This window comes from Amphimedon queenslandica, unplaced genomic scaffold, assembly GCF_000090795.2.
Source record: "Amphimedon queenslandica unplaced genomic scaffold, v1.1 AMPQUscaffold_13258, whole genome shotgun sequence".
NCBI classification, from domain to species: domain Eukaryota; kingdom Metazoa; phylum Porifera; class Demospongiae; order Haplosclerida; family Niphatidae; genus Amphimedon; species Amphimedon queenslandica.
The window spans coordinates 55,812-68,967 of NW_003546506.1; the positions used below are offsets into that span (position 1 = coordinate 55,812).

The following is a 13,156-nucleotide window of genomic DNA, read 5'->3' on the forward strand; positions in this document are numbered from 1 at the left end:
TCCACAAATGAACTGTTTGGTGGATACTCCCTCACATCACACTCCACACGATCACCAGTGCCATCCTCCTCCATTCTACATCAGTTACTGTAACTATTCTACTCTATTAATGCAATCAACTTACAGTGGAACAAAGTGACAAGATATCGTCCTAATCGGATTTATTGTTGAATTGAAACCATCAACAACACCACCATAAAATATCTAGTGGAAAAGTAGAAGTACATAAATTACATGTATAATTATGCTGCCTAAAAAAATGTTCATGCATACATTTGCTTCAAGAACTACAAGTTCATAGTCTTTATCATCAACAACTGTTTGACTTATATTAGCAAAGAAAGCAGTGAACCTGAAGAAGAATCGAGAAAACAAGCCACTGGGATCTGAAATAGAATCATTGATAGTAATTATTCTAAAGGTCAAATTAGACTGCATACTTCTAGTATTGACTGAAATTGTTTGAGAATAATTCCCAGATGAAGATCTGCATGTGTATGTTCCAGAGATATTTGCTGTACCAGGTAGTATAAAATCACCGTCCCCGTAAAAATCAATGTAACTGAATAAATATGTTACATCTACTAAGTTAAGTTCCATATCAATGTTTCTATGTGAATAGAGTCCTTTGAAGTCAGAAATGGAGACTCCTTCATTAAGGAGTCTTCTTCCATCATTGGTTGATGTGAAACTTGAGTTCATGAACTTGGTTAAATTTTGAACTATAGAATGATATTGTCATTTTAAAATTTATTTCTCCTCAGCATCATATTGTAAGCACATGTATAGAAATTCTTTACCTTCATTTCCATTTGAATCAAACCACTTGAACTCTTCTCCTATTGGGCTTCCACATATCAATGCAAAGGCATATCCTTGATTTATTGCATAAGATTCTCTGACAAGTACATCGCCATTTAATACATCAAAAATTGAGAGTGTTATTGGAATTGAAGCTATTATAAAGATGCAAGAATGATTTTTCTCATCAAAAATAAGAACAAATTTGCATGAGGAATGCACACATTAGTGCAAACACCAAATTGGGTTTTAGCAAAATAAAGTGTCTCCTTCCACATAAACTATATAAGCATAACAAAATGGAATAAATCTATTTCAATTTCATGTATATGATGTAATTAAAAAATACAGCATTGGGGCTAATCCATGCAATCAGCTACTCATTAAATTTTATTAAACTTACATGCTCCACACTGACTGTAGTCAGGAGCATCCCAACCAGTAACACGACAAATTCGAGTGACAAAACCAGAACGAAAGTTACAAGATAGTGAAACAGAAGAACCACTGGTACTAGTCAAGGCTGTCTCAGGCCAGGTATGATTACCATACACTGATGATGTAGTGTAGCTCTCATTACAGAACCTAAATTCTAAAAAGTACACAATTAATATTTGAATTAGATCTAACTACAATAATTGTGTGAACTACTCATGTGTACCTGAAATGTTAAGCTGTTGAAAATCTTCAGAAACTAACTGGTTAACAGTTTCAAAAATACTTTGTGAAACATTCAATATCAACTGCTCATTTGGTGGATACTCTCTCACATTACACTCAATACGATCCAATGACTGATTACCAATATGTATAATGTATTGTTATATGAATGAGAGCTATAGGTTATTTCTTACAGTGGAACAAAGGAACAAGATATAGTCCTTATTGGATCATCTGATGCATTTAAACCAGCAATAACAGCACTAACAGATAGCTATAAGGAAAATATGAAGGAATACATAACAGCGTTTCAATATGTAGTTTCGCTTTCATTAGTTATTATATTGCACATGCACTATCTTAAATAATTTTATTGAATGAATGAACCTTTCCCTTTCAAACTATATCTGTACCTCTTAACATTGCACTAAAAGCATTAGCTAAAAATGTGTGCATAACAAAGGTTCTTACTCTTGACTCAAAGACTGCTAAATCAAAATCCTTATCATTCACAGAGCTTGCACTAGAAATTAAACCAGTCATCCTTACATAAAACTCAGAAAAAGATCCACTAGGAGCTAAAACAAAACGTTAAATTAAAAAGAATCATATTGTATGAGAAAAGCAAAAGCTTGGTTTATAATTTTTTAAGTTGCTCAAAAATTTGGCAGGCTATAGCCTTTGATTGTTGGTACAATTTTTGAGTAAATTTAAAAATTCATAAAAAATCCATTTTTGATTGGAATCAGCTTAAATTGAATAAAAAACATGAAAATGTATATATGTATCAGAAAAATTATAAAAATGGAGAATTTTCTCCTGGGCATTTTTGACAAGATTTGGCCTGAGACCAAAGGCTATAATTAGCCTTTGGTCATTGGGCCCATTTTTGAACAGCTTTAAAAATTCATGACAAACAAATTTAATTGGAATCAGCTCAAAGTTGATACTTGATACACAACATAAAAATGTGTATATGTATCAAAAAATATATATAAATGGAGAATTTTCCCCTGGGCATTTTTGTCAAAACACCCTTTAGCACAATTTTTGAGCAACTTGACAATCTACTAACAAAAATCTGCACATGCATAAATAGCACATACTTGAGACAATGATAGTAAGGTTTTGCATCTGGCCGTTAGCAGCTTGACAGGCATATTGCCCACCAATAGAAGAATTCGGAAGTATGAGATTAGACCCATTTCGAAAACTTGAAATCACAGAAGAGACTGAGGTACTTGATTGGAACAGTTGTCTAAAGTCACTTGCAGAGAGACCTTCAATGAGTTCGCTGGTATTTGTAACACTTGATGCACTAACATCGAGTATACTCGGAACTGATGAAAAAGATTTGAAAGTGATGCTATAGAATTTATTATTGTACCTTGAGTTTGGTTTCTAACCCATATAGGGTTCAAATTAATATTACCAAGGCATATTAATCTAAATTGATATCCTTGATTTATTCTGTATGTATCACCTGTAATCACTTCACCAGTACCCAAATCAGTAATCTGGAATTCTATAATAATAATAAAATTATTTCATAATACTATTACATAGTTTTAAGCATGCAAGTTACATGTGACTAGTATGAAAAGATTTCAATCAACACAAACAAGGGCATTATCTTGCTATATAAGTTCATTATCATAAGGACTCTGAATATTATAAATCAATTAAGATTTCCTCCTCATAGTAATGTTTCCAAACACATGCAACAGCATTTGTTTGGGCTATGATGAGCTGTAAAATTTAATAGTAATTGGTCACAGACAAAATAAACATGACAAAAAATGAAATGAAACCATGCATATGAATTTAAAAGCATTAAACTGATTGTTAATATGACAACATTGAATGGAGGAAACAACCTGACAGACGGACATTGTAATTGCCAACTACTTTCAGTTTACACCATAACTGTCATGCACTATATGACCTTGTAGAGGAATAGATCTACATCATAGGTAAGCTATGCATGATATCATAAACTGTTTGAAGAATGAAAATGATAAACTGAGTAGATATTGTTTGGTAAAGAATGCAATGAAATATACCATATGTATGCAGATGGTGTATGTACGTGCATACAAATTTGCAATAATTCAAATTCTGTTTTTTAACACAAAGCTAGTATCTTACTAATTAGAAACATGGCATGCTAATATCATTATCATAAAAGAATTAGGATAAGATTACAATAACAATACAAGCAAGCAACCAGGAGTGAATGCATGCACAGAATTTAATAATAAATCAACTCACGCGAATCTGCAACAGATAAAAGACACAGGAATAGAGCTACTGCTCCTATAACTCTTGAGAATGAATACATCTTTGACCCACCAGAAAGAAAGAGAGAGAGAGAGAATACTGAACTATAAAGCTGGCAGTCAAATATATCAACTGTACATGAGTGGCTTCAGTACAACAGGAAATTACTGCATGTCATAAATAGACTATCACTTCTGGATAATTGAACTCATTCACTTATGAGGATTCTGTTGCTAATACTAAGTAAAATATAATATTCATTTTATACTGTACTATTATACAAATCACAATAACTAACAAACACTTGTCCCACAACATGTGCAAACTAGAATTCTCTCTTAGCCAAATGCCCTGTACTATACTGTGACGATAGTTCATGGTCTTTGGCCAAACTTTTGAGTAAATTTAAAATTCAATTTTGATCAGCATCAGCTCTTTATACACAGCATTAAACATGTAGATCTATATGTATCAGAAAATGTAAAAGCACATGTACGGTCAGTAAATTTAGTCTATCATTACAAGAAGGAATTCTCCAAAGACGCATTCATTGATTGATTTATTGATTAAATTTAAATAGTAAATTAATTCAATGTAACACAAAATAAAATTTAAAGGGAATGAATTATCCATCACACCAGTGAGATGATGAAAGACTTTGGTCCCTGTCAGTTGTCGCTATTTTGAAGAATTTTATCTGTATCAGTGAAAGATGTCAAACGACTGACATTAGGAGGAGTTTTTGAGTCATGATTGTTTATGAATCTCTTATTAATGTTAGATCTACTAGATGCAGTTATCATCGTTTTATTGTTAGACGCTGAAGAATTTGTCTTCTTTTCTTGGCAGAAAAGTGCATTCCAAGCATCTCTGGATTCACCACTAAAAATAACGAAAAACAAAAATATAAAAAATCCTTGAAAAGCATTGAAGAAAGCAAATAAGAACTGGACAGTGTAAGAGACTCCAGGCTCAGAAATAAAAGTGAAGATACCAAAGATCCATGTCAAACCACACAATAGCATTACGCCAGTTAATGGTATTAACATCTTGATAGCTTCTTTGGTTGTCATGGAGGGTCTTCCTAATCGTCTATTCCTGTCCACGTTGTGTTTGATCACCACAACAATGATAATAGCAAAGACGACAAGGTTGAATAGGAGGATGAGGAATACAGGAATCAGGAAGGCAGTTACAAATGGCACCATCTCTCCAATGAAGCAGCTAGAAATAATAAACTTTAAAAACAGGATAATGGCATAGGGAAAGAGCTTACAAGTTAATTTGATCAGTAGAATTATCAAACACATAAAAGTTTGGATCAATTGAAACTGTTATAGTCAGAGGCAGTAATGGAATACCTGCAAATTGTATTATGAACATAATAGAGGTGCTATTTTTCAGTTCTTACCCCAGCATACAAGAGAGACAGTCAGAATATATTTCCATGTTATGGTTGAGAATACAATGACTAGTTTCTGAAACATTAGTACAGCCTCAGCTCCCATCCACATCCATGATACAAGAGCAAAGTAATGAATGAGAACACCAACTGTTATACAACCAGCTCTCACTGATACTCTATCAATACCAACAACAAATACTATTAGCATGAAAATCAACGAGAGACAGAGTTGAACATGAAACTTGCTGACATCTCTTTTTCTGAATTTCCTGTAAATATTTGATGAAAATGTACAAACATGATTACATTGCCTACTTGAAAATGATTAATGTTATAATTGTGAGTGCTAGTCCCAGCAGTGATAGGATGCTACCAATAATTGTAATAGCTTCCAGAGCATGTTGAACAGGAGTTGGTGGGGTGGAACCATCTCTTATTCCTACATCCTGTAAAAATAATATTAAAAAAAATTAATTATCAAATCAAGGTTGCTGCTGCAATGCAAGGGGTCACTTACCACAAGACAAGCAAAGCTAGTCAAGTGATTACAAACACAAGTCACATAGCTTATATTGATGACATGAGTAGTGCAGCCAGAAACACTCCAGTTTCCTCTGCCTCCTTTATAAACAGACAGTCAATGAAATCTTAGGATTTATACATAATACCTGATGCAGAGAAATCCCAATATACACAGCGGTGATTGGTAGCATTCTAAAAAAAGAAATTTTGAAAACACTAATTATTTTCTACCAAATATTCTTTCTGTACTTCTTGTGTTATTGTGAAGTTTATTGTGACATTGTCAGGTAGAACGGTTCCATCAGGAATACCACCAACACTAGCACCAATTACTGTTGATCCTACAACAGTATCCGATGGAACGTCACAAATTGGAAACAAAGTTGAACGATTGTACAATAGGAATGAAAGTATTATATCATCTCTGTTGGTTGCATCCCTAATGCTGCCTGGTAAATAAAATCCTGATTCTTGTGTCCTGTTACTCCTTGATTCCAAATTGATAGATAACGACCCATCTAAAAATATTATCATTAAGCATGAATGAAAGTACATATACTGTATATATTATACATGTAGCTTCTCTTACTTATTGATGACCCAATAAAAGTGATGCCAATAAATCCAGTCCTCTCTATCTGTAATCAGTAAGCCATACAACATAATCATACAATTAATGCATCACTTGATCTTACTCTTAGTCCCTGGAATGCAATGCCAGTTTCAATGATTGTCAAGTTAGTAAAGTTCTCTTGACTTATCAATGCATCCACTATCCTTTCAAATGACTGGACAATACTATGCATAACAATTATATACATTCATAGAAAAGTGAATATACATTATGATAGACTTACACATTAGATTGTGCTCCTAATACAATTGGAGGCCAATAACTAACTCCATCCAGTACCTGTACAACACTCTCAATTATTATCTATTATAATATAAAATATTATAATGAAAGTTTGAAAATTTATGATTCCATAAACCAGGCCCTTACTGTTATAAATTCTGTTGAAAACAATTCAAAAGTGATGCCAGGATCAGAAAATAACAAGGCTATCTTGTTTAGTAGAAATGACGTACTGATCAAATTGTTTGAATTTTGATTGCCAGGTTCAGTTACTTGAGATATTAATGCCGAAAGTTCTTGACAGACAAAAACGACATTATTAATAGTGATATTAGTCTATAAAGGAAGCAAAAACAAATTTAATGAAAATTAGTGAACATGTACTGGGCATACCCTAGCCAGAGAAACAAATGCAGCAGTAATCCCAGGATCAGCACAGTTTGATATATCATGAGTGTCCCATACACCATTCCTCCTACACTGTCTAATAGCTCTAGCTCCAATAGGACCATGAGGACAAGGAAGGTTAGCTAATGATCCAACAGGTGTTACTGGCCACTGAAATGTACCACGATCATTAACTATAGTCTCACTGACACAAAAACCTACAAAGAATCAATCTATTATCAATACATATTGTGTCTATGTATATACCTTGAGATACAGTTGGACTAGGTGACATATGAATAGAAGTATATGATGATGAAGGGACAGTAGAACTGCTTACTGAGGAAATGGCTTGAGAGCTGGTTGATGGCAAAATAACTACACTTGATGTTGCCAAATAAGATGATGAAAACAGAGTAGCAGGAGACTGGGTAGTTTGAGCATTCATATGTGAAGGAGAGTGTTTCTCTAGATGCAAAAAGTAATAAATTATCAGAGCCACTGCTCCTGATCCTGAAAGGAGCCCAAGGATCATACCAGCTCCAGCACAAAGAGCCAGAATGACACTGACTTTCATTCTCACTGCTTTCTTAGACTAACAGATACTTTACTCAATGCTTATATGTTTGCATTGGCATAGTAAAATTGCATATGGAATGCAGAAAACCTTGAGCTTAACTCGAACTATCCAATTACATTAATGAATGAAAATTCAAAGCATTTCTCCTACACAGGACCACAACAAATGCAGGAATTGCTCATACAAATGAAAAAGCATAATAAGGTATCTATGTACACAACAGTGTTAGAATCCTTCTTGGTATAGCTATCGCGTTACAATACGTCATACTACAAAAATTGAAAAGTGATACAATCTAGGATGAATGTGTGAATGGATGCATGGTCAGTAAACATGGTGTACATAGCTGGCATGGGGCCAAGGACTTGGTGCTTGTACTTAAGCACAAACTTAAACTAGCATAGCCTCCAAAGTCTGTGCATGGTGCTGCTTGCAAGTACATGTATATACATGTACCTTTTCAAAAATATGTATGTACTTTGTACTGCCCTCTGGCTTCAAGGAAACATTATATCTACTTCTGTTACTGAATCTTCATAATAAACACAGCAACGTTGCCAGCATGTAATAATAAATATATATATATATATAGGATATGACATACAAACAATCGGTAGGTAATCAACAAAGAATTGGAGGAGTTTGGTATAATTATAAACTAACAATACCAGCATGGCATACATTGTTGACGAATTACTTTGTGAGGGATTGAGAGAGGATTATTATAAAAAGTTTCATGCATTAAGTGATGATATAAAATAAAGAGATGAGCATATGAGCTACACTTCATTAAGGAGAACTAGTTATACGTTGAGAAGAAGAGCCTTCCCAATCGTGGGGTACGCTGACTTCCTCAAAATCATCACCAGCCTACAGCAGACATGCAATTATAGTAAGAGTGAATATTAACTATAGTGTTAATTAACTTACTTGTTTTTGATCTGATGAGGAAATGTTGACTTCTTCAAAGTCATTCTGAGACCTACAAAGTGACCAAAACAGAATCCATTCATAATCATACTCTTGAATGTAAGAGTATACTATTTAAACATGTGTGTGTGTGTGTCTGAATTGGATGAGCTAACTTTTCTGTAATTCTTTTTGCTGGTAGTACACCTGATACAAAGTGCCTTAGGTCACTAAGAAGTTCATCGTGTGATAACATCATTTCATTTAGCTCTAATACAATCTACACACGTGTACAAGTACATGTACCAAAAGAGAATTAAGAAAGAAAAATGAAGGAAATGATTAGTATTCCTTCACCTGGTTTTTCCTAGTATCATCTGCAGCCTCAAGTGATCGTAATTTTGATAAAATATCACTCAATTGGAGTGGACTATCTCCATATTGATCCTTAATTAAATCATACCAAATACAGGCATAGTTTAATGACTATACATTAACATAATTTCATTAATCCTTACTTGTAAATTTCTGCTGAAAGTCTTCACTTGCTCAAAGTCAATTTTATCAGCTATCTATGGAGAAGAGGCTAAAATATCTTAAAGTAACTAAAGGCTTAACCACTTTAGCTTGAACAGCATCTTTGGGATCAAGGAATGCCATGAACAGCTTCAGTAGGTAGGGCCACTGCTGCAACACAGGCTTTACTGCCATATACAACTACAGGGAAAAGAGAATGAAACAAGAAAATTAAGTAATAAAAAAACAGTTAAAGAAGTTATTATTTTAATAATAATAATATTATTAATAATAAATACCTTTCCTGGTGACCATTCCCTCTTGCGAGCTGTGATCAACAGTTTTAAAAAAGTGTTGTAATTTTCAGGTGAGCTCATTGTCATTGCCTAAGATTACACATAAAAATTCCATTAACAATGAAATGTGATGAAATGTCATTAAATGAACACGAATTATGCAATTTACAGTCATTGATTATAGAAATATTCCAAGTATGAGAACAATGGAGTCATAAGGTTTGAGGTTGTATAGTCCGACAGGATAATAATAATAATGTCAAAATAATAATATTGCATAACTGTATAGCAAGCAACATGTACATGTACATGTACATGATACAAACTTTTATCAATAGTCACTGCTAATTCTATTACTCAACACTGTAAATGAATGCTATAATTGGCTGACTTTAACTAGCGTGTGTTAATTAAAGGTATGTCTGTGTTTGTAGTACATACACACATTCTGTACATGTATATGTACATGTACATGTACATACATGTATGTGTAGAATGTATTACCTTTACTTCTGTTAGATAGTTAAAAGCATAGCGAGCTGCTGGATCAGAACCCTGTAATAAGATACATGTACATGAATGTACATACATGTGTACATGTACATGAATGTACTCATGATTTTTTTCCAGTTAAACTTACTTCCAGTCCAGCCATGTATAGGAGCTGCCTATAATCACCTTTACATCCAGTCTTTGTCTCTGACTGTGTCTCTATGGGCCCGAGGGAGAGCCTCATTCTCTTCTTCCCTTTCTTGAGAGTCTTTGAGGGTGCAACTGATTCCAAGTCGTCTTTAAGGTTTCTTTTACTCCCACCAGGAGAGGAGGAGGAGGAGGAGGAGGAGGGAGGGCAGGAGGAGGAGGAAGAAGAGGATGAGAGGAGGTTGTAAGTGGTCGCTATCTTCTTTAGCTCTTCTTTTCTCTTTTCTTTCTTTTCTCTCTCCTCATACTCAACCTGCTCTCTCTTTAAGTGATACTTCTACAGGAAAAGTTATTTGTATTTAATATTTATAATATTAATACTAAACTATCAATATCACATGTACATGTACATGACATATCATGATCTAATACTTTAGTTGCATGTACACATGTATATGTACATGTATATGTACATGTACATGTACGTACAATTATCCATTGTGGTAGTCTAGTGAACAAGTATGGATCAATGGCATCTTTGTCAAATGGGATCTTAATTTCGCCAGTTCTCTTGTAATACTAGGGAAATGAGAGAGAGGGGAGAGAGAGAGAGAGGGGAGAGAGAGAGGAGGGGGAGAGCGAAGACAAAAGAGAGAAAGGAGCCCCCACCATATTATGTACAAGTACATGCATTCCTCATATACCTTGATAACATTGTCCTGCTTTGTCCTTTTTGATGTTAAATTCTTAACACGTAAGTGAAGCTACAGAAATATGACACCACCTCATAATTACTATTGGCATACCAGAGGCATTAAGGAACCAGACTGACCTGTTTTGTGGTTTTAGTGGGTAAAAGCTTCTCTTGTATCAACTTCCAAGAGGAACTACCATAATGATCCATACCAAGAACTAGTAGACTAATATAATGGAAGAAAAGGAGAGAGAGGGGGGGGGGGGAGAGTGAGAGAGAGAGAGAGAGAGAGAGAGAGAGAGAGAAGGAGGGTTATATGTACATTGTACATATACATGTACATACTAGTCTTCTGTTGTAGTGAAATACTTTGACCCTTGAGTCCCACTGCTTTCAACAGGAGCTACAGTATATAATAATACAATGATACAGTATAACGTAAGGAATGAGATTCAATGGTAACATACACAATCCATGCTCAGGTAAGTGGTATGGATACTGCCAGAATATCCCGTGAGTCATTATAACGTCTTGAACAACATCAGGAACTCTAGGAGGATTACCAAATGCTACATACAAAAATAACAATAATAATAATAATAATAATAATAATAATAATAATAATAATAGATATAAATATACATGTACTATAGTACCCGGAAATGTTTAATAATAATGTTAAGATGAAAGGTTTAATTGTGAAACTGAAACGTGTTACAATGTGTAATTAAAGTCATTTTGTTTGTAAATATGTAGAAATATTTATACTACATGAAATAATGGAACTTGGCAGTGACCACATCTTTCATGTGAACTAAGAGCTGGCCGGCCAGGATGTGTACATGTACATGTAGACAATAAAGCTATATAATGATCATTATTAGTTACTCATTGGGTGTGTACTATTAAAGGAAAGTGATACTAGTGATAAAGAGTATCTGGTTTACTTACTACATAGTAATTCATGGAATTTCATTGCTTACTTAATTTATAAGCTTACTTCACAATTTAATTTTAACCCTTCAGTTACCATTTGGCTAAAGTTCCTGGACTATAGTACCAGGACATTTGGTCAAAAATGACTAAGAGAGAATTCTTCATTTTTATTACATTTTCTGATGCATATACATGTACTTATGTTGCGTAGAAAGTTTGAGCTGATTCCCATCAAATATGGATTTTTTACGAATTTTTAAAGTTACACAAAAATCGGGCCAAAGTCCCTGTACTATAGTACAGGGTCATTGGCCAAATTTCATCAAAAATGAAAAGGTGAGAATTCTCCATTTTTATTACATTTTCTGATGCATATAGATGTACTTATGTTGCGTAGAAAGTTTGAGGTTATTCGAATCAAAATTGGATTTAAAAAAAATTTTTTTATTTGCTCAAAAATTGGACAAAAAGTCCCTGTACTATAGTACAGGGTCGTTGGCCAAATTTCGTCAAAAATGAAAAGGTGAGAATTTTCCATTTTTATTACATTTTTTGATGCATATACATGTACTTATGTTGCATAGAAAGTTTGAGCTGATTCCGATCAAAATTGAATTTTTTATGAATTTTAAAAGTTACTCAAAAATTGGGCCAAAGTCCCTGTGGCTGCTTCTCACCTCTGGTCTTTTCAACTTCTGGGGGATTTGGCCCTGTGTTAGCTCTGTTTATTAAGCGCCTAGCAACACTTCACTCAGAGAAGTTTCAGAGGTCCTATAGTGTCACCATTAACCTGATTCACTGCCGATACTCTTTCGCTATTCTCAAGGCAGCAATCAGGTGCTTACGAGGATCACGATCAAGAGTGAGATCATTCGATTCAAACGATTTCTGCAAAGCTATCTCAGAAGCTCGTCTTACCCTAACCTAACCTATTCATTTTATCTTATTATCTTATTATTTTTCTATCACTTATTTCCGTTATTATTATCTCATTTATTAACCTGCTATTTATCCCTGTGTTATATCTATTTTGTAAAAAAAAATTGTTTATTTAAGGGCTCAGTTCCCTCCTACACTGTACTATAGTACAGGGTCGTTGATTATATTTCATCAAAAATGACAAATTGAGAATTCTCCATTTTTATTACAGTTTCTGATGCATATACATGTACTTATGTTGCGTAGAAAGTTTGAGCTGATTCCAATCAAATATGGATTTTTTTATGAATTTTTAAAGTTATTCAAAAATTGGGCCAAAGTCCCTGTACTACAGTACAGGGTTGTTGGCCAAATTTCATCAAAAATGACAAGGTGAGCATTTTTCATTTTTATTACATTTTCTGATGCATATACATGTACTCATGTTGTGTAGGAAGTTTGAGCTGATTCCGATCAAAATTGGATTTTTAAATATTATACTTACCAGATATCAATTCAATATCATTATTATTGTGAGGATTATATTGATTAATCAGCTGGAGTGCTTCATCAATACCCGGTATGTACCACATGGGACTGTTGTTACCTAAAAACAAACATACAAGAAAATAACTATATATGTGTAAAACTATCTTGTACATCTCCATTATACACAACTCTACTACAAACTCTACCATACATCTTCATTTTATTTTTCTCCCTCCCTCCCTCCCTCTCTCTCTCTCTCCCTCCCTCT

The 13,156-nt window shown here is 33.9% G+C and overlaps 4 protein-coding genes across 5 annotated transcripts in view; all 4 read right to left on the reverse strand.

Moving 5' to 3' along the window:
* Nucleotides 1-1,604, reverse strand: part of LOC109583981 (uncharacterized) — a 4,484-nt gene extending 2,880 nt beyond the window's left edge. Inside the window, exons 1-7 of the mRNA XM_019999529.1 lie at nucleotides 1,463-1,604; nucleotides 1,205-1,393; nucleotides 801-956; nucleotides 441-722; nucleotides 274-386; nucleotides 125-204; nucleotides 6-75 (exon numbers count right to left, since the gene is read on the reverse strand). Coding sequence (XP_019855088.1) covers nucleotides 6-75; nucleotides 125-204; nucleotides 274-386; nucleotides 441-702 — 525 coding nt within the window. The 5' untranslated portion in view covers nucleotides 703-722; nucleotides 801-956; nucleotides 1,205-1,393; nucleotides 1,463-1,604. The remainder of the gene's footprint in view (nucleotides 1-5; nucleotides 76-124; nucleotides 205-273; nucleotides 387-440; nucleotides 723-800; nucleotides 957-1,204; nucleotides 1,394-1,462) is intronic.
* Nucleotides 1,605-1,614: 10 nt separating this feature from the next.
* On the reverse strand, nucleotides 1,615-3,842 carry LOC109583994 (uncharacterized). Its single transcript, XM_019999548.1, has 5 exons — nucleotides 3,733-3,842; nucleotides 2,849-2,986; nucleotides 2,568-2,801; nucleotides 1,933-2,039; nucleotides 1,615-1,735 (listed from the first exon to the last, which is right to left on the reverse strand). The coding sequence occupies exons 1-5, from the start codon at nucleotides 3,800-3,802 to the stop codon at nucleotides 1,652-1,654; spliced, it is 633 nt and encodes a 210-aa protein (XP_019855107.1). The 5' UTR covers nucleotides 3,803-3,842; the 3' UTR covers nucleotides 1,615-1,651.
* A 498-nt stretch (nucleotides 3,843-4,340) lies between these two features.
* On the reverse strand, nucleotides 4,341-7,954 carry LOC109583987 (adhesion G-protein coupled receptor G2-like). The gene is made up of 13 exons (XM_019999535.1): nucleotides 7,179-7,954; nucleotides 6,918-7,129; nucleotides 6,672-6,860; nucleotides 6,526-6,605; nucleotides 6,364-6,466; nucleotides 6,258-6,306; nucleotides 5,918-6,186; nucleotides 5,815-5,860; nucleotides 5,664-5,767; nucleotides 5,462-5,592; nucleotides 5,153-5,415; nucleotides 5,018-5,102; nucleotides 4,341-4,965 (listed from the first exon to the last, which is right to left on the reverse strand). The coding sequence occupies exons 1-13, from the start codon at nucleotides 7,486-7,488 to the stop codon at nucleotides 4,410-4,412; spliced, it is 2,397 nt and encodes a 798-aa protein (XP_019855094.1). The 5' UTR covers nucleotides 7,489-7,954; the 3' UTR covers nucleotides 4,341-4,409.
* A 230-nt stretch (nucleotides 7,955-8,184) lies between these two features.
* On the reverse strand, nucleotides 8,185-13,002 carry LOC100635280 (uncharacterized). Of its 2 annotated transcripts, none has more exons than XM_019999539.1 (15): nucleotides 12,905-13,002; nucleotides 11,013-11,114; nucleotides 10,891-10,948; nucleotides 10,684-10,771; nucleotides 10,556-10,615; nucleotides 10,341-10,430; nucleotides 9,853-10,188; nucleotides 9,717-9,767; nucleotides 9,216-9,302; nucleotides 9,022-9,117; nucleotides 8,919-8,972; nucleotides 8,758-8,847; nucleotides 8,577-8,680; nucleotides 8,422-8,473; nucleotides 8,185-8,361 (listed from the first exon to the last, which is right to left on the reverse strand). In XM_019999539.1, the coding sequence occupies exons 1-15, from the start codon at nucleotides 12,990-12,992 to the stop codon at nucleotides 8,281-8,283; spliced, it is 1,437 nt and encodes a 478-aa protein (XP_019855098.1). In that variant the 5' UTR covers nucleotides 12,993-13,002; the 3' UTR covers nucleotides 8,185-8,280. The 2 variants fall into 2 exon arrangements, with proteins under 2 accessions (XP_019855098.1, XP_019855097.1); XM_019999538.1 differs by having other exon boundaries at nucleotides 9,019-9,117.
* Nucleotides 13,003-13,156: the final 154 nt, after the last annotated feature.

What these genes read in the sequence shown, in the direction of transcription:
- LOC100635280 (XM_019999538.1), bottom strand. Translation starts at nt 12,992, where the DNA reads ATGTGGTACATACCGGGTATTGATGAAGCACTCCAGCTGATTAATCAA. An exon ending in GACTACCACAATGGATAATT is followed by an intron (nt 10,189 to 10,340) that starts GTACGTACATGT and finishes CTTTTCCTGTAG; the next exon opens with AAGTATCACTTAAAGAGAGA. An exon ending in ATGATACTAGGAAAAACCAG is followed by an intron (nt 8,681 to 8,757) that starts GTGAAGGAATAC and finishes ACACGTGTGTAG; the next exon opens with ATTGTATTAGAGCTAAATGA.
- LOC109583987 (XM_019999535.1), bottom strand. Translation starts at nt 7,488, where the DNA reads ATGAAAGTCAGTGTCATTCTGGCTCTTTGTGCTGGAGCTGGTATGATC. An exon ending in TTGGGATTTCTCTGCATCAG is followed by an intron (nt 5,768 to 5,814) that starts GTATTATGTATA and finishes CTGTTTATAAAG; the next exon opens with GAGGCAGAGGAAACTGGAGT. An exon ending in CTAGCTTTGCTTGTCTTGTG is followed by an intron (nt 5,593 to 5,663) that starts GTAAGTGACCCC and finishes TTATTTTTACAG; the next exon opens with GATGTAGGAATAAGAGATGG.
- LOC109583994 (XM_019999548.1), bottom strand. Translation starts at nt 3,802, where the DNA reads ATGTATTCATTCTCAAGAGTTATAGGAGCAGTAGCTCTATTCCTGTGT. An exon ending in GGTTAGAAACCAAACTCAAG is followed by an intron (nt 2,802 to 2,848) that starts GTACAATAATAA and finishes CTTTTTCATCAG; the next exon opens with TTCCGAGTATACTCGATGTT. An exon ending in CCTTACTATCATTGTCTCAA is followed by an intron (nt 2,040 to 2,567) that starts GTATGTGCTATT and finishes GTTTTGTTTTAG; the next exon opens with CTCCTAGTGGATCTTTTTCT.